Source organism: Gambusia affinis, linkage group LG07 (genome assembly GCF_019740435.1).
Source record: "Gambusia affinis linkage group LG07, SWU_Gaff_1.0, whole genome shotgun sequence".
In the NCBI taxonomy this organism is placed as follows: domain Eukaryota; kingdom Metazoa; phylum Chordata; class Actinopteri; order Cyprinodontiformes; family Poeciliidae; genus Gambusia; species Gambusia affinis.
Genome location: NC_057874.1, coordinates 8,243,947 through 8,263,135, shown reverse-complemented (window position 1 = coordinate 8,263,135; position 19,189 = coordinate 8,243,947). Strand labels below are relative to the sequence as shown.

Below are 19,189 nucleotides of genomic sequence, written 5' to 3'. Positions count from 1 at the left end.
TGACTTTCACTGACTGGCTGGTGGAGGAAGAGGAGGAGGAAGAAGAGGGCTCCGCCATACCTATATTGTTATGAAGTCCAAACCACATTTGCAACTCATTTAGACTTAAGAGTCTGAGCTTTTATCTGGAATCTGCTCTGTGTGTTTGAATTGATTGTATCATACCAGGTTTTTTAAAAAGAAATGTTCATAATTTATAGTTCCCGAGGTGAGCTACAGGAACAGTCTCCAAAAAGGTGCACATTAACAGAGATGAACATGTATTTATTTTTTTTAGTCCTTTTCAGAAAAGGTCATTATAAACATGAGCTCTCTTCTCAAAGTTCCTTCCTTCATAAAGCAAAAATAAAACATTAAAGCACTCTGTCCACACTCCAAAGTTCACTGCTTTTTTCAGTGTTAGAAAGTTTAAAGCGATTCCAAAGGAAACTGTATTTGAACATTATAAGAAATCTAAAGTTCCTTCAAAGTAAAAAACAGCAGATTTCAGCAGATAACAGGAAGGCTGAATGTATTACAACCAGAGATAAGAGTTGACTAGATTTACTTGAGGAACTTTATATAACAAATGTAATACTTTGAGTAGATTTACAGCACTATATTTTTAACTTCTGCTTCTCTACTAACCTCTAATTACTTTACAAGTCAAAGAAAAAGCACATTTTAACCAAAATGTACATGTATAGCACTGCAAATTGACTGTGCTATACAATTTTTTTTTTCCTCACAGCTACTTCTTTTCATTCAAAAACTTTAGATAAACGTGTTAAAATTGTAAATGAAATGTCCTCTACATTAATAAAACCCAGGAGATCATATACACAGCATTTATTGTAATTCACACATTTGCATTCAAGTACCAATTCTTCCCCATAAATTAAAAAGAAAAAAGTGGAAAAATTGTTTTAAAAATACAGATAAGACTGGGGGAAAAAAGAAACCAGTTGACATGAAAGGGTGCCACATTTGCACAAACTAATGACTCTGACATTTATCTTCTTCAGGGCACAGACACCCAATTTTGAGAAAGTCTGTCCTGCTTCATTTGCTACCTTTCTGAAAAGTGTTGCTTCCATCCCCAGTTTTATCCAGCAGCCCCAGCCCTCCCTGCAGCTGCTGGTCGTTCCCTGTACTCCTCCGTCCTCGTCTTCCTCCGGTTTTCTGAGGCGAAGCTGCAGGCTGCAGCTGACAGGACGGTACAGACCGGGCGACAATTAGAGAGACAGCCGAACCTGTTGCCAATTACGGCGACCATGATCTGGAACGGCGCATAAAGTCGGATTAATGGGCTCCCAGAGCGCGGCGCAACTCACCCAGCTCCACCATCAGGCACGGAGATAAAACAAGGTGCTTTTATTTATTACGTTTCCATGGGAACAAGTTACACACAAGTGAAAAAAAAGTGCATTCATAGAAACTACAATATTCAGAACAAACTGTAACAGCAAAAAAAAAAAAAAAAAAAAAGTGAAGTTTTAAAGGTATGACACAAATCTAACCGGATCTGTTCAGTGTGTGAAATCTACACTGTGACCTAATCAAGGAGGAGATGGCATGTCTGCCTGCGACTTCATAGCAGCATCATCATCAGTAGGAGCTCTTCCTCAGCAGTATGCTCTGAAGCTGCCGCATCCGGCTCTCCTGCGGCAGCGCCAGCTTCTCCTGTGGCAGCGCCAGCCTCTTTTCGGCACGCTCCTCTTCCTCCAGCAGCTGCTCGATGTAGCAGGAGGAGCCCAGCAGGATGTGGCCTGTGGCCTGCATGGAGAAGATGGTCCATCGCAGAGCCTCCCTACGGCACAGAGCACAGGCAGAGTGAGGAGGAGAGCGGGCAGAGACGGTACCGCAGCAGAAATACACATACATATGTAAACATATATACACCAGTTGGATTGGTTTGGTGCAGATTAACATGCATACAGAGCAACAACCAAAGAGGACCTGATACAGTGGGTCGCACAAGCATGTTTCACATTACAATGGGAAACTCTTAAAGGGATTTTATCAGAAACCAAAGTAGTGGATAAGTGTGAAGCTGATGTTTCACAAATAAATCTGAAGTTTACTGTTTCATTGCAAAAAGCATCCAGCTGCTTCATTTATTGAATAAAAATTCTGTTTCATTCAATAGATTAAGGTGAAAATTGTGTTTTCATTCCACAATTTTTGCGTTGGAGAATAATAAGTTTAAGAAAAGGTGTGTGTGTGTGTGGACAAGGCACAGGGGAATTTGTAATAATTTCTACAGTTCCTGTAGCTCGCAGTGTGTGTGTGTGTGTGTGTGTGTACAATTATTTGTTCTACAATGTCTACCAGTGTCAGCTGGGATACATTGTAGAAGCAGCAGACACTGTAATTACAGCTGAAAACCAGCAGAGGCGCACTTCTACACGCCTGGAGCAGCTAAAGACATTTTGTTGTCCATTCTTGCTAAATAGCTGAAACTCATCCTGGATAAGACTGTCGCAATAATTGAGACAAAATTATTAAGTGTCCAATAATTGAGAACAGTCTCAATAATGTTTTGAGACCATTTTAAATTAGTATAATAATGGAAGTTTTCCCTCTCAAAGACAAACCTTAACTTTGTACAGAACACTCCTGAGTGGAACTGGACAACATTTTGAATATAGACAAATTACTAAAAAATAAAGACATAAGAAAATAAAAACTACACACAAGCAAAATCAAATAAAATGGATCTAAACAAATCGATCACACCTTGAAAAAAAATAAAATAAATAAATCAGAATAATATCAAGCTAATTTTAACTTATGCAATTAAACGATGATTAATTGCGTACTGTGACAGGTTCTCCAAATGCAGGATTAAACCTACTACGACTTCAAAATCTTGGAATTGGGTCTGAACTTTGACTGGACCATTCTGATATGAATATGTTTTACTTTAAAACAGTCAATTGAAGCGCCAGCTGCATGTTTAAGATAATTGTCAGACTGGCTTTCTTTCAGTCTTCTTAGATAAACTACCTCATCACTGATGAAAAAAATAAAATAAAAAAAAGAAGCCTCTCCACCATGTTTTGTTTTGGGGTCTGCTCCACCAGACCTTTATGGTGTGGTGCAAATTTGTCCTTTCCTGGATTTTATTTAGGGGCATGAAAGTAAAGAGAGCCCAACAAAAATGATCCACTTCTCAGATTTGAATTTGTAAATATTTTTGTCCTCCAACTTGGGCTCGTCTTCAACATAAAATCCCAATAAACTACAGTACACTGAAAAGTGTTTGTAGTGTTAAAAAACCCAGCAAAAATAAAAAATAAAAACAGCCCAAAGCCTTTTTTAGCCCTGCTTCCTCACTCTGCTCTCCAAGACCTCTCATGTCCTTTCAACAGCAGAGCGAGGATCACATTTGACAAGTCTGCAAACCGTAATCCTCTTTGGCTGAGGCTCCGTATCAAACCTGGAAACCAGCCGATCCAGGCAGTGGTGACATAACACCTCGGAAAATTAATCTCAGTAAAATTTGACCTTTGTTCTGTCTGCTCACTATACTGCCACCAATAGAAAATGAACAGATAAATTCCTGTTTTGTCTATTTAAGGTGTACAATCCTGGAAATTGGTGCTCAGAAAAAATAATAAAAAGGTCACCAAAACACATCTGGAAAGGGGGAAACTGGCTCCAAAAAATAGTAATTTAAAGATTGGTTTGCAGTTTGTAGATGTCAAGTCAATCATTTTTTTAAACAAGCCCAGACTTTATATCGACTCAGTTGGACAGGAGTTCATTTCAAAAGGTCAATTCCTTAGATGGGACACAGCGGCCTAGTTTGTCTTTATGTTACTAAAGTAAAATATTACACAGCAGTTCTGAAAAGGCCTCAGAGAGAACATCCCATGTTTTGATCTCATGAAGCAGCATTGAATCCATCTATTAAAACTAGAAAATGGCACAAGAAATACAACTTCCTGTTTCAGTTTGCCACATAGAAACCAGAGGAACCGTGCGGATGAAGCGCTTTGGCACGATCAGATTTGAGAGTATACTCCAAACTGACGCCACGTTGTAATCAGTACACCATTCTTATGGTGAAGCAGGGTGATGGCAGCATCATGGTGTGGAGCTTAATCACTGCAACTCCATTTAATTTTGACCAATCCTCATAGAATAGAGTTTAGTTTAGTTTTTTGAGACATTCCGTTGGATTTGCGTGAACAGTTACGGTCCATGCTAATCCTGTCTTTTTTTTGAGAAGATTATATTAGAGCAATTTCAACTTTTTTGTAAAATCACATTATAGATTTTACAATAAAGGTTTATGTTATAGAAAACCTAAACCTTACACAATTTTTTTAAACTGACAACTTCAAAAAAAAAAAAGAAAAGTGCTGCAGTTATCAGTAATTTTATGCTCCAACAATCACAAAGAGACATGACAACATCCTGGAAGAACTGACTAGGAACTCCAAATGAAACCCTCGTCAGCCAATCACCTAGCATCACCCATGTGTCAAACGAACTGACCTCCATGCTTGCTTATAAATGAACAACTCGATAGTTTGTCGATCAGAAATCCTGGTTTTGCCTGCATTATTCAAATAAACTAAAATCTCTGATATACGTCTAAGACTCTTACTCACTTGAGCATCTTTTTGGCTGCGTAGCATCGCAGGTCGTAGGACACAGTGTAAGCGCCGTAGAGTGTTGCTTTCACATTAAGGCAGCCAATGAAATCCTTGGGGTTGTTTTTGTATAAGTCGAAGGTCACTTTGGCCACATCTGTGCGGCGCTTCTGTAGGCACTCGATGGTCTGAAGTCTGGAGGGGCTGTTCTGTGAGGAGGAGGGGAGTCATTAGACACATCGTTTGATTGGAAGAACATTTTGTTGGCAACCCAATAAATATTCATAAGGAGGAACTCAACCTTTCCCTTTAATTATTTTATATTATGAAGACACCTTATGTTGATGATCTCAGTTTAAAGGGCAAACCTCATAATTAAAATTGTTTTTATTCTTTAGGTTAAATATCCAACATGCATAAAGCTTGTTAGATATTCAACGTCTAACATCTCCCTACCAAATAAACAAGTGGCATTTTGAGGCATGGATAGACTGCTGAAGAGCGCCATCTAGTGGCCGTTACAGTGAACAAGAGCCTTACAGGATGTACACTCCACTTTTGTCCCTTCTCCAAAACCATCAGAACCGTGTTCTCCGGCAGCGTTTGGAAGAACTCCTCGGTTTCCACATCGGTGCCGTCCTCGTCCAGAACCAAGGCGCTGACACACTGCAGACTGAAAGAGTCACTGACCTGGAGCCAGCAAAGAAAAGCAAAGACAGTCAGCACAATTAAATATATATATATATGATGATAAACTTTATAAATATGCTAAAAATGCACAGCAAAGCTAAATTTAGATGCATCACATGACATTAAAATCCAGGTGGTCTTCTTTGAGAGAGAGTGTGACAAGTACAAACCTATCAAGACAGACGCTTAAACCAGAGGTACAATGGAAGGGTTTAGGATAGAAATGCAACAATTTGAAAGATTTGGACAGATATCTGATATTAGTGTCGCCATTTAAATGCCGATAAACAATATACTGTAAAGATTTCTACCCTGATACCATGAAAATACAACCACATGACTGACATTGATTCTCTGTTTCAGTTAAACACCCAACAAATCTTAATCACCATCATATGACCAAGCAAATCCCCCATGGACTCTACCATTGACTCAGGCTATCCTTGCCACTGCTAAGTTTTCAGCTTACATTTAACTTTTCTATCTTCTCACCTTATTCATCAGGTCTAGAAGCGTCTCTGCCATAATTCCTTTCTTCACGCTGTGGTCCGCATTCGTTACCCTGAAGGGTTTTGGTCGAAGCGTTCGACCCGCAAGCAGCTGAGAGGTCATTGAGGCGCTGGCTGAGACGCTGGACGTCACAACCCTGAGAAAAAAAACAAATGGTTTGAGTGAAAACCTGCTGCTTCAACTTGGCAATGCCTTGATCATGCAGGCTAATGGAGGACAGGCCTTACTTTGACAGGGAAGATGGAGTCAGAAGACTGAGAGACTTCATGGCATAATCCATTTCAAAGGATGCAGACCTGCAATTAGAAGCAGCATTTGGTTGACAACTTTCTACAAGCCACCTTGTAGAAAGCTTAAGTTACCAAGTTGAGACAGCTCAACTTGGTAACTCAATACTTCAAATAAAACCCAAGCAAAATGGAATCTATTCCTCAGTTCAGAACAATGTTTGACTGGGAAGCCCAAAGCAGTAAGTTAAAACAAACGGTCTTACATTTTGAAAAACGTGACTAATCCCCAGCAGCTGTCCTCAGTTTTCTCTCAAGGGAAATCCTCACACTTTCTTCCTCCAATACCAATCCAAGCTCAGTCAGTTCCTCAACGGCCAACACGGATGCCCTCCCTGTTCTCTTGTCTCTCCTTCTTGCAACACTCGGTCACTGAACTTTGTGCTGATGACTGCTGAGCTGGTGGCGAGTCGTCAGCTTTATTGAGAAACTCTCCACGGACACTCCCACTGACTTTGGGCCGCATTTTGACCCAGTAGCACAAGCTGGGGCACTTTTCTGGCTTCCCAGACAGAAAACTACACATTCTGCAGTTTTAATTTTATCCCAATGCATTCATCAGAGTTCAATATTAGGTTTTAATTTAATCATGAAATAAATTAAATGTTATTAACTTTCCAGGCTGTGACATTTCAGGCACATTCAAACACTTGGCAGCTTTGGCGGACTTTTACTTTGCTTCATCAGCTGCAGATATTTGTGATCAAGATAGTCCGGTCATCATTTTAGGCTCTTAGTTTAGCATTTTGTGAATGTTCACATGCTTTAATTTAAACCTCTAGTCTCTGACTAAAATGCATTTGAAGTGATGTACAAATCTGATACTGCTCACCGTTTCACTGATGTCATGTTGACTCCGTGAAACAACACTAGAGTCGAGTTTAAATTCATTTAAAAACCCTTATTTTAAACGTGGGATCAACAAATTAAACAAGTAGCTCTCCGTTTTACTTCCGTTCAAATATAGAGCATGAGGTAAGCAACCTGTTCTGAGCTTTCGCTGATGGACTTCAACTTGAGATTTATGGTGCTGATTATTTACTGTGTCAGAGGTTACGCTGACTTTTACAGTGATTATGATGGGATGGATCAATTCCCCGCATTAGGTCATGGTTAGTGTACGGTACATGCCAGCTAACACACCACCGCTGTGTCAGCTACTATAAAATCAAACAAGGTGTGTTCAGAACACCTGGTTAATTATCATGGTACACCTGGAGGAGGTGGATAATTATTATTAAAAGAAACACGGGTCTATTTACACGGTACTCTGCCGAGATATTGACAAACGAATTACAAAATATGGATATTTATCATGATAAATAAAACATTTCAGAAGAGCATGATGATGAGGAAAGCAAGAAGTCGATTTGACCATAATAAATTCCAGAAACTTCAATAGAATGCTATAAAAATACTTTTAAAAGGCCGAAAAAACACAGAAACTTACTTTGCCTGTGTGTTGCTCACGCGGAGTTCTTCCCAACGAGCCTGCGTCTAGCTCCGCACCATTTACACGCCGGCGCAGGATTGCGGCTGAGGAAGTAGGCGGAGTCAGCAGTCCCTCTTAAATTGGCACATCAGCTGCCTGGCACATAGCGCAAACCGCCAGTATCCGCCAAGTTAAGGTTACAAAAACAATACCCTATGCTCCGCAAAAAGAAGAAAAAAGAAAAAAAGAGTAAAAAACGATTACTCGAGTATTTTAGCTTGTAGCCGTTCAGTTTATGTATCTGTTTATTTTATGTTCATTTTGGTATAGCGCTTTTTTTTTTTTTTTTTTTTTTTGGCAAGTGAGGACACAATATTTCTTATTTGTTCTGAGACGTGTTTTCCGTTTCAACACCATCTCCCTCTAGAACCGCCCTCATCGCTTACGGCTGGTGTCTGTGTCGGGACTCAGATGTAGGAGCGGACCTGATGTCTGATTAACACCTGGGACGCGTCATTTAAAGGATATGTTTCCACTCTGCAGTTTTCTCCAGATTATTATGTTTTTTTTAAGTTGCGTATTAAAACATAGGGTTTGTGCTTATGTATAAGGTGCGGACACAAAAATACATTTTAAAGCAGAGCCGTGCAGAGACCTTTGGAGGGGCGGGGACTCAAAGTTAGAAAGAGGCACACTGGAAAAGATCTTAAAACACCGCACAACAACATAGCAACAACCCATATTAATCAAGAATCTAATATTTAATCGGATCATACCATATTATTGTCATCATGTGGGGGCAATGCAAGGCAAATGTACCGGTAGTCTAGTTTCCCCAACAGGCATAATGTTGCTGTTTCTGCTGCTGAGAATCCTGGAGGGCTGAGTTGATCTGAGACTGTAGCTGTTAAACAGACCAGAGGAGAGAAGGTCGCTGGTTATGAAGCATGTAATTAAATAAGCAAATGTTATGCTATTTTGCTAAATAAACCCTGCTACTTCTGTTTAACCTCTATAACAACTTGGCTGCAGATTGGTTTAAAAGATCAAAAAAGCTCAGAGGGGTAAACTACATAATTTTTTTAGGTTAGAACCTCAGAGATCTAGAATTGTGAGACACAGATATCAAGACAAAGAGAACTCTGTAGCTGCTGGTAGGGCCCTCCAGAAAATTCAGGGCCCTTATAAATGGTTGAATTGTAACACAGTCCTTAGATCTAAACCTGTAGCAGTCATTTATTTAAATTTACAATGCTATTAAATTTTCTTTAATGCATTCAACAGAGGGAAAAAAAAATAGTAATTGTAAAAGTGCAAAGAACCATCTTAATAGTTTGATTGTTGTGTTGCCATGGCTACAATATGGCATAATCTTTGTATTTGTTCACAAGTTTTTGGCGGATGTTTACGCCTCCTTTTTTCTACAATCACCCTAATATGTTTGTCGTAGTAACTCTACTGAAATAAATTATTTTTAAATTAAGAACTACAATAAAATGAAATCTGGAATAGCTCCACGCATGACTTTTTTTTTCTTTCGCGCATGCGCATTAAGTCCCTACACTCTTGCAGGCGGAGTGAAAAGTAGCTCCCATCAAATCCTTCTTTAGGAAAAATAATCACAGTAATCTAGTTACTTTCTAAGGTCCACTCGTTAAGATGCATTATCTAAAGTGACTCAAGTATTGAAAGTATTCATACCTGACTTTGAGTATTGATTTTTAAGCATAAAGGTCTACTATCTGACAACTAGATATTCCAGTATCAATCCGCACAACACTTTCACCCCTTAAAAAGCCAAGAAGAAAAAGTTCCTTCCATTAACGGATTGGTGCGCCAGACTCGTCTTTACTCGTTGGATTATTAGAAAGCTTTATTTCGATAAAAATGAGGGAAATTCTTCATCTTCAAGCTGGTCAATGTGGCAACCAGATTGGTGCAAAAGTAAGTAAACATAATTTTTTTAAAATGATACCTAAATTTGCTGGGACCTCGACTGAAAAGTTACATTTAGTTTGGGCGGGCTTCTGAATTACCGTTAGCTAGCTTAGCAAAAAAAAAAAAAAAAAGGTAAAGATAAGTACTAGCTAAATGACAATCCATAGCCATACAAAATGAAATAGCATGTCAATAATCAATCTTGTATCGTTTAACACCGTCTGAAAATGTACATTTAGGTTGAGGCCAAAATAAGTTAATGTAACCGCCAGCCGTTGGTTTCCATTACTTTCCCGCTCAACCCGTTAGTTTACACGTAATTTTTCCTCTCTCTTTGGTTGTAGTTCTGGGAGGTAATAAGTGATGAACACGGCATTGACCCAACCGGGGTGTACCACGGAGACAGCGACCTGCAGCTCGACCGGATCAACGTTTATTACAACGAGGCATCAGGTTTGTTCACACTTCGCTTCACGGTGCAGTTAGTGGAGGAAGCGCTTTAGTACCGTTATTACAGGAGGGCCGTTATGTCGCCTAATTAGACTTTTCAATGATGCACACAAGTCCAAACTACCAGGCGTTGCCATGGCGAAGGGGTAGAGCGCGCGATTAAATGCTCCTGCCGTATGTCTTCCCTCTCTCTCGCTTTCCTTTTAGACCAATCTCAAATGAATGAAAACACAATAAAAAAAGCTACCAGTTTAAAAGTTCAGAAAACAAAAAAAAAGCTACCATTTTCCCCCGAACTGCTAAAAACGAATTATGAGTGTATATAGGTTTCTGACGATTCTTTTTCAAACAGTTTATACATCACATTTTCCACAAATCATGTTTGATCTTTTCACTCCAATGTTATCCTGATTTTATTTGTCAACCAGTTAATGATGTTAGTGTTTTTGTGTGACTATTATATCCTCTTCTCTCTCTCTTCTAGGGGGAAAATACGTCCCTCGTGCTGTTCTGGTTGATTTAGAGCCAGGCACCATGGACTCTGTGAGGTCTGGACCTTTTGGCCAAGTGTTTAGACCTGACAATTTTGTTTTTGGTATGTGTATTTCTGTAAAAAATTTAGTTTTAATTTAAAAAATAAAAAAATGAAACTACCATATATTGGGCTGCCAAACAAAACTGGAGTGTTAATGGTTTACTTTCTCGAATGTTTTCCCATATAAAAACAAAAGAAACTGGATATTTAGTTTGTCAAGATTTTTATAGTCAAATCAAATACTTTGATATGTAACAGGTCAGAGCGGTGCTGGTAATAACTGGGCTAAGGGCCACTACACCGAAGGAGCTGAGCTGGTGGACTCGGTCCTGGATGTGGTGAGAAAGGAGGCAGAGGGTTGCGACTGCCTGCAGGGATTCCAGCTCACCCACTCCCTGGGAGGAGGCACCGGCTCCGGGATGGGCACGCTCCTCATCAGCAAGATCCGAGAGGAGTACCCAGACCGCATCATGAACACGTTCAGCGTGGTGCCGTCACCCAAGGTTTATATCGCCGCCTTCCTTAAATAATGGCCCAAACAGGTCCGTCCCTGTCCCAAAATGATTTTATTTAGTCATTTTTGCTTTACTCATCTTTTTTTTTTTTTTGCAGCAAAGAAGTGGTGATATTTTATTTGTTATTTCATTTATTTCTGTTTTTGCCAAAGGCAAAAAATTATTTAGGTCATAATTTTAGGTAGGTGATGATGTTCACTTCTGTTCAGATATGATGCTCTGCTTCCTTAAGGTGTTAACGCATACTTGAGAAAATGATATTTGTCTTCTGCTGCCAACCCAGGAGATTCTGTGTGCTGGGTACATAAAGACTGTAGTCGGCTGCTTCTAGTACTTCTAGAAGCACAAAGCTACAAATGTCTTTTGTATATTTATGTTGTGGTACAGGTCTTAAATTTTATTCACAGTGATCCTAAAAAGTCTTATGTTTGGGTTGATGAAACCTTCTGAAATCCTTCTTCTCCCAGCCTTAAACTAGGTTCCATTTTTCTCTCTGTGTTCCTCTCCTGGCAGGTGTCGGACACCGTGGTGGAGCCCTACAACGCCACCCTCTCCGTCCACCAGCTGGTGGAGAACACCGACGAGACCTTCTGCATCGACAACGAGGCGCTGTACGACATCTGCTTCCGTACATTGAAGCTCACCACGCCCACCTACGGCGATCTGAACCACCTGGTGTCGGCCACCATGAGCGGCGTCACCACCTGCCTGCGCTTCCCCGGCCAGCTGAACGCCGATCTGAGGAAGCTGGCCGTCAACATGGTGCCGTTCCCCAGACTGCACTTCTTCATGCCGGGCTTCGCGCCGCTGACGAGCCGCGGCAGCCAGCAGTACCGGTGAAGACACTCAGTCCACCCTTAGATTAGGATTATCCCCCACTTTAGATATTTAATTCTAAATAAACGTCTTCTCCTTTCCAAGGGCCCTGACCGTCCCTGAACTCACCATGCAGATGTTCGACGCCAAGAACATGATGGCGGCGTGTGATCCGCGCCACGGCCGCTACCTGACGGTGGCCGCCATCTTTCGTGGCCGCATGTCCATGAAGGAGGTGGATGAGCAGATGCTAAACGTTCAGAACAAGAACAGCAGCTACTTCGTCGAGTGGATCCCCAACAACGTGAAGACGGCCGTCTGCGACATCCCGCCGCGTGGCCTCAAGATGTCCGCCACTTTCATCGGAAACAGCACGGCCATCCAGGAGCTGTTCAAGCGCATCTCGGAGCAGTTCACCGCCATGTTCCGCCGCAAGGCCTTCCTTCACTGGTGAGTTAGCGCTAACCAAACGCGGGTCTGTTTGCATAGAGTTCGTTTGGGGAGTTGTGAATGTGCTATCCAACTGATGTGGACCAATAAAACAAATTCTGCTCCACCGAAAAATCTGGGCCTCAATTCGCACCAGAGACCTCTCCAAAAGCATGAAGCCAACTTTAACGCAGGGCATTCTGGGTAAATGCATCCAAAACCAACGTGTTAGCAGAAGAAATGGCTCATGGTGAAAGACAGAAGCGAAATCCTACAACCACTAAAATCTTTTCTTGCATCCAGGAGAGAAATGGGTTTTTCAACAGATTTGGAAACAGTGCACACAGTGCAGTGTGAAACCCTAAAACCATCTGAAAATGTAACAAATGTTGCAACTTTGACCCTCAATCCAACCGAGTTTATCAGGCTATCAGGTGGACTAAAACACAGTGGCTTGTTAGTGCAAGGCATTGATGCTAATGTTGTCTCATCACAGGTACACCGGCGAGGGCATGGATGAGATGGAGTTCACCGAGGCAGAGAGCAACATGAACGACCTGGTGTCTGAGTACCAGCAGTACCAGGACGCCACGGCCGAGGAGGAGGGCGAGTTTGAAGAGGAGGGAGAAGAAGACATGGCCTAAGCAGCTAATGTGGCGGCTTTGCTCCTGGGCAACATTGTTTGATTTCACCGTTTCTTTCTTTGTTCAAAGTGTCAGACACTTACGGCGCGATCAATGTCACCAGTTTTGCTTGTCCTAAAAGTTTTAGGATTGCTTTCAGGCCTTGCAGAAAACATGTTAAATATTACAATAGATTTTATTTCTGGGACATAAATGTGCTAACCTGTAATTCTGCCCTGTAGTATTTTGAATGTTTTGTACATTGAAGCTTTGATATGTGAGCGGTTTGTTTTTATGTGGTCGCTCATGTTTTTTTTACTGGGAGTGTGATGATGAGTGTTTTTCTGAATGTTGTAACTCCTCCAGTCTGACCTCCACATTGCCTGCTCAATGCATTTCTTTAAAGCTGTTTGTTATTTTTCTACGCAACCCTGACAAGTTGGTACAGAACCCGTCTGGTGACATGGGGGAAGAAAAAAAACACTATATCTAATATCTTGTGGGAACCCGCTTCATTATAAAAAGACATGGCCAAGAGTGTTTTTTAATTCCCATATCACCCAATGGACTCTGTAAGTTTGTCCATCTTTGAATTTTGTTATATTCTGTCTGTGGTGTATTTAGGATGGTTTCATGGATATCGCTACATTAATAACTTGATGGTACGTTCATAGAGTTTTAAATATAAATAAAGGTTTTTACCGTGGTACTAAGCTGTGAATTGGTGTTTTTGTCAGTTGAAGGCATATAAATAAATACTTCAGCAATTCGAGGGGACTTCAATGCGTTCATGTTGAAAATGATGGAAATAAATCTGTATGTAAGAGAGCCAGTGTATAAAGAGCGACATCTGCTGGCCAAATGGCAGCATTGTATTTAATCGGAGGGAACTTTTGAGCCACATGGAATTAAAATTTAGGCACATGCGTAGTAACATGATGTAATGATCTGTAACAATAATAAAACTGAACTGATAGAATATTTTCAGATCCATCGAACATACAACAGCTGAAGTTGGTGATGATCTGCAGAACTCTGGAGGAGACGGCGCCATGCTCTTAAAACTGTTTTTGGCTCCGTATTTTCACTTAATCGGAGCTACTAAAATATTATTGAAAGTCATATTGCATATGGGTATCATACGCCAAATTAAAACTATTATCCTTTTTAAACCAGCAGTATTTTCCCAGTACGTTCCTGCGTTGCTATATTGACAAAGTACAACAAAAATGTTACCATTTGACATTTCTTTCTTTTTGCTCATTTGTTGCCCAAAGTCATTACAGCACCTAATTGTGGATTCAGGATTCCTTTTCTGTGCTGACAGACCACCATGAAGTAGCTCCTAACTCTACAGTGAAAGCAAAATGTCAAATAATGAAATATAAATAGATATAAAAATCTGATAAGTGTGGCGTACATTTTACATTCAGCTCCTTTTACTATTAGTTGCGTAATCTTCAAATCTTCCTGCATGCATAATCCATTACATTTACGTCCCGTTTCTCTGCAATTAATTAAAGCTACAGCACTCTGACATGAGATAATCCAATTCCGTGCTCAGCGCAAAACAGAACAAGCTGAACGTAAATCGGGCGAGCAGCTTGTTTTCCCCCCCGCTGCTTCAGATCTTCCACTCCGGAGCAGGAGCGCAGATGACTCATCCGCCCAGATATTCGCCTAATCAAGAGCAGATAATGCGTCTAACTTAAAATAGCTGCGGCATGTTAGCCAAATTTATTAAGTATTAAGTGAACAAAGGGTCCGCAGAAAGGATCTGTTCTTCCCTCAGAGGTCAATATCCTGCCCGGGCCTTTGTCCCGCAGCCCACAATCAGATACCGCTGTCGGATGACGCAGGCTCACTCGGATTACGGATATCAGCACTGAAATGAGGAGGAAGCGTAATCATCACATTGGATTTAATTGAATAATAATTTTTTTTTTTTTTTCCTTTCAATTTAAGATCACACATGAAAACACGAGAGACGTTTCACACCACAGTGCAAGCAAAACGCCAGCCACTAATGCTCACGGCACGTGGCACACAGCACGTCACTCTGTCTGTAAATGAGGTGAAGTTTAAGTTATTTATCATGAGTAGAAAAAGTTGCACAGAACAAACACGACAGGATTCACCCCAAACTAGTTTGAAACAAAGATTTATGTTACAAAGTCTCGTTTTAGCGATTTTGTTTCCCAGAGCCGGTCCAAGGTAGAATGAGGCCTTGAGCAGAATTTGGGCCAAGCTTCCTGTCTAACCCACCTCCTTCATAAACCTTTTTGAAATGTAAAATGTACAACACCAATAACTTTTTTTTTTCTTTAATGCTGGTTTTTTGCTCTTATTCTAAGTGGATTTCACTCAGATATTTTTTAGCGTTTTTATTTTTTCTTATTTTTACTCTTGTACTTTTCGTCTGTTCTAAATAAATAAATATTCTCACAAATTTAGCAGAAGAAAAAGAAAAAAAAACAACATTTTTGTACCTGCCAATACATTGAACTTGTCTATATTCTGGCTTGTTCTGAACTTGAACATTTCCTAATTATCTTTTCAAATGAAACAATTCAATTTGTAAAAGTTTAATTGCTCCTGAAATTCCAATGTGTGTTTTAAACTTAAAATGCGTTTGAATTTTATTTTTAAACATTCTCAACATAGTAATTGTAAGTATTTAAAGATGTAATCGTTGAAAACTGACGCATTCCTTTGACCTCGAGCTGCGCCTTGCTTCACTAATGCCTCGGGCCGGCTCTGGGTTTCCGTCCCTCCGGCTGCTTTTATTTTCTCTTGCCGATCCTCGCCATCAGTTCCGCGTTGGCCGCTGCTTTGGTCCTCATGTCCTGGTTCTTGGCGAGGTCTATGAGGACACTGAGGATGCTGGTGGGGACATCCAGGGACAGGGCGAAGCGGGAGCCCTGCTGGGCTCTCTTCGGCACCCGGGACGCGGGGCGCGGGGCTCTGGCCTGCCGCAGCACCAGGTGATGCTCTGAACGGAGCAGTGAGTTCAACACGCCGTCGCGGTTCAGGAAGTCGACGGCCAGGACGTCTCTTTGCGTGTCCTCGTCGAGCCGGGCGAGGGCCGGGCGGCTCGCCTGGCTCTGGACGCAGCAGGGCAGCAGCAGAGCCAGGCAGAGACACACACACACACTCCTCATGGTGAGCACGTCTACAAGGAGAGAGAGAGACAGAGACAGAGAGAGAGACGGATCTGAATTACACAGTTGGGACACCGCAGAGCATCAGCAGGTGAAGGTTTGCTACAGAAATGTTGAGTGTTTAGTTGTTAAAAGCCCCCATTCCTTGTTCTCTGCATATTTGGTTGTTGTTTTTATTTATTTTATTTATTTATCTTTTTCTTCATTTGACCAGAACTTAACTCTTTCAAGCCTTTCGTAAGCACAGCAGCATCCCCGTCACCTTTTGTGCTTTTTGTGCGAGAGTCTCCAATTAAAAATCAATTTTTAAAAAAGTACTGTACTGATGTACTGTACTGAAAATAACAATTCCTGCCGGAATTCCTTACTTCCTATTTTTTCTATATGCCGTAAATGTACCAAATTGTATACATTAGAAAGAAAATAAATTCAACTTCCTGACAGTTTTTAATGAATTTGCACACACACACGCACGCACACACACACACACACACACACACACACACACACACACACACACACACACACACACACACACACACACACACACACACACACACACACAACTCCTGAAAACGGACCACAATCAATGTTTCTCCAAAGTTTTTGAAAAATTTGTATCTGAGACAGCAGGAAGAACACTTTTAGTTGTTGTTTTTGGTTTGAAATAAACTGCAGTATAAAAGTTTAACATTTCTTAAAAGTTATTGATACGTTTAAACGATCCAATTCATAGAAAATTGGATCGTTTAGGAACATTTTGTTTGCGTGTCGGATGAGAGCAGGACGCCGGATCTTCCAGGTTCAGACCCTTTAGAAAAATGCAAACACGTGACAAAACTATCTCCAACTCTTATCCAACTTTACGTCCACAAAGGTCAGGAAAGCAGAAGACACGCAGCACTCACTCAGGAGGGAAAAGTTGACGGCGTAACCAGGAGACACTTGTTGCTCCTCTTGTGGCGATCACCTTCCTGCGAATCTGCAGTGTCCTCCTTCTTCTTCCGGCCTGTCAGATCTTCCTCTCCACTTGCTCGTCCTCAGCCTCTCTGGTCTGAGACGCTGCGTCCATCCCCTCTCTGTTTATCCCTCACACCCGGGCGCCCTCCCCTCTTTTCACTTCCTCCGCACTCCAATCGCCGCCTTTCTCTTTCTAAAAATAACATGATGCTAATCGCAGAGTGGCTCTGCTTTTAATTAGTTGGATATCTGCTTCGGTTTGGAGTCAGAGCGCGGAGAGCCACGTCAGATTAGACGTGTTTCATGTGAGATATTGATTTTGACGGCTGAGTGCGGGCAGAGAGATGCAGCAAGAACGTGGCTTCCGCTGCGCGTTATATAACTGTAGGGAGAACAGCAGAATGCGAGTGTCCCAACATCAGCAACAAAACTGGAACTTTTGCAGATTTTTTTCATATTTTTTATTTTTTTTGCTGGAATTTTCTGTTAAAAATCGTAATAGAATTTCTATTCTCACCCCTTTTTACGGTGATACACTTAAATAAAAAACAAATAATAATAATAATAATAATAATAATAATAATAATAATAATAATAATAATAATAATAATAATAATAATAATCTAACTGCTTCTGGAAGTGACCTCGATTGTAAATAACATCTCTATCCTGCTTGAGGCTCAGAGAACATTACCAGCATTTGCAACTACACAAACCGGAGAGAAATATTAATGAAATTAAAAGTAAACAAACAAACAAACAAAAAACATGAGAGAACAGCTGCAGTTCAAAGCAGCTTTAAATGTTGCGATCAGTGTTTAAAACTGCTGATCACAGAAGATTTTCAATCCAATCTGGTGGAGAATGGCCTAGTCAAAGTCTAGACTCAATCCAAATGTTTATTTTATTTTTTAGAAAAACTCAATAAATGCTGCTTGCAGTTTGAGCTATAGATATGCAAAACTGGTACCTCGCATCAGACATGCAGCTGCACGCCTCACTTTTCAAGTTAAAAAAAGAAAGAAAGAAAGCAAAAGAAAGGACTACCGTACTTTTATTGTTTTGCGTTGTTTATTGCGTCCCAAACAATCAAATAATACGCTCAAGTTCATAAACATCCGGGCGCTAAATTTAGATTTTCTAAATAACAGAAGCCAGAAACACACGGAGGATTTAAAATAAATAAATAAAATTTGCAGCATCAGAGTAACTCCCGACGAGAACAAGGAGAAGGAAAAGGCTGGAGGCCCAGAAATGAAACCCACCGCGTCTCGAGTCACCTCACTTCTACCCCATCAAAGGCCTTCTCCTCATCTAACTAATGATACAGAACCGTAACAATATTAATGACCCCGGAGCGCCGGGGACAATCTCAATGACGTCAGTGCGGCGAATAAACGCAGTGGGTCGAACCAGCAACATGTTTGCCATCGATCCACCAGAACCCGAGGAAACTCCACCATCATCTCAAGGGTAAAGTGCGGAACACCGGGTTTTATCGTGAGATTTTAATGTTAATTATTGCTCTGAATGACTGTTCTTTTAGTGGGAGAGCATGTGAATGGAAGTTATTTAGCTTCATTTTATAACTGCTTCTGACATTTTTACGCTGCAGAAGATTCACTTTAATCTGATGGTTTTGGAAATAGCAATGATTAAGAGACTGTCTTGTATTGGAAAAGAAAGAATAACCTCCCTGCTCAATCTACTAGCACTAATCAAAATGAAATAAAAAAAATAAAATACCAGGAGAGAACAGCAAGACAAAGAAAAAACTAGCAGTGATGAGTCTTCTAGAATCAAAGTAAGCTCCAGTAACAATTCAAAAATAATTTCTACCAATATAGAACATACATTCTCCAAGAATCTTCAAATGGTCGTCATGGTGAAACTGGGTGAAATTGGGCGCAGATACAGAAGGATCTACTGTAGTTTTCTGTCTTGCAGCGACTCCGAAGAAGCCTCTGACCGAAGACTGTTGCTAAAATGACGGTTAGCTACATGCTAACGGCTCAATTTCCAGGCAGCGGAGACAATATACCACTTCAACATCTCCAGCAGGTCACAGTCAGTTGCCGTCAATCTCTGCCAATCCGCTTCATCTTTAAATCTGTCAGCCGTTTGGTTAGAAAGCCAGGCTGGTCTGGGAGGTACTTCAAGTACAAGTATTAGATGTTAATCTCAAATGTTAATCCGATGCTCCCAATTGTAAAAAAATAAAAAAATAAAAAAATGTGACCTGCTGCCATGGTTGCACATA

The 19,189-nt window shown here is 40.8% G+C and overlaps 3 protein-coding genes across 5 annotated transcripts; 1 reads left to right on the top strand and 2 right to left on the bottom strand.

Moving 5' to 3' along the window:
* Positions 1-813: 813 nt before the first annotated feature.
* Positions 814-7,622, bottom strand: cidec (cell death inducing DFFA like effector c). 2 transcript variants are annotated; one of them, XM_044122784.1, is made up of 6 exons: positions 7,521-7,622; positions 6,011-6,079; positions 5,766-5,919; positions 5,124-5,273; positions 4,602-4,792; positions 814-1,789 (listed from the first exon to the last, which is right to left on the bottom strand). In XM_044122784.1, exons 2-6 carry the CDS (start codon positions 6,061-6,063, stop codon positions 1,588-1,590), a joined length of 750 nt encoding a protein of 249 aa, XP_043978719.1. In that variant the 5' UTR covers positions 6,064-6,079; positions 7,521-7,622; the 3' UTR covers positions 814-1,587. The 2 variants fall into 2 exon arrangements, with proteins under 2 accessions (XP_043978719.1, XP_043978717.1); XM_044122782.1 differs by lacking the exon at positions 7,521-7,622 and adding an exon at positions 6,277-6,456.
* Positions 7,623-9,303: 1,681 nt separating this feature from the next.
* On the top strand, positions 9,304-13,517 carry LOC122834380 (tubulin beta-4B chain-like). The gene is made up of 7 exons (XM_044122779.1): positions 9,304-9,446; positions 9,785-9,893; positions 10,375-10,485; positions 10,684-10,928; positions 11,454-11,776; positions 11,862-12,206; positions 12,682-13,517. Exons 1-7 carry the CDS (start codon positions 9,390-9,392, stop codon positions 12,827-12,829), a joined length of 1,338 nt encoding a protein of 445 aa, XP_043978714.1. The 5' UTR covers positions 9,304-9,389; the 3' UTR covers positions 12,830-13,517.
* A 1,772-nt stretch (positions 13,518-15,289) lies between these two features.
* LOC122834381 (urocortin-3-like) lies at positions 15,290-19,170 on the bottom strand. 2 transcript variants are annotated; one of them, XM_044122781.1, is made up of 2 exons: positions 18,784-19,170; positions 15,290-15,980 (listed from the first exon to the last, which is right to left on the bottom strand). In XM_044122781.1, the coding sequence occupies exon 2, from the start codon at positions 15,967-15,969 to the stop codon at positions 15,592-15,594; it is 378 nt and encodes a 125-aa protein (XP_043978716.1). In that variant the 5' UTR covers positions 15,970-15,980; positions 18,784-19,170; the 3' UTR covers positions 15,290-15,591. The 2 variants fall into 2 exon arrangements, with proteins under 2 accessions (XP_043978716.1, XP_043978715.1); XM_044122780.1 differs by lacking the exon at positions 18,784-19,170 and adding an exon at positions 16,878-17,009.
* Positions 19,171-19,189: the final 19 nt, after the last annotated feature.

Coding starts and splice junctions, on each gene's coding strand:
- cidec (XM_044122782.1), bottom strand. Junction 5,920..6,010: donor ACTCCATCTTCCCTGTCAAA/GTAAGGCCTGTC, acceptor TTTTTTTCTCAG/GGTTGTGACGTCCAGCGTCT. Junction 5,274..5,765: donor TTCTAGACCTGATGAATAAG/GTGAGAAGATAG, acceptor TGCTGGCTCCAG/GTCAGTGACTCTTTCAGTCT.
- LOC122834380 (XM_044122779.1), top strand. CDS start 9,390: ATGAGGGAAATTCTTCATCTTCAAGCTGGTCAATGTGGCAACCAGATT. Junction 9,894..10,374: donor TTATTACAACGAGGCATCAG/GTTTGTTCACAC, acceptor TCTCTCTTCTAG/GGGGAAAATACGTCCCTCGT. Junction 10,486..10,683: donor ACCTGACAATTTTGTTTTTG/GTATGTGTATTT, acceptor GATATGTAACAG/GTCAGAGCGGTGCTGGTAAT.
- LOC122834381 (XM_044122781.1), bottom strand. CDS start 15,969: ATGAGGAGTGTGTGTGTGTGTCTCTGCCTGGCTCTGCTGCTGCCCTGC.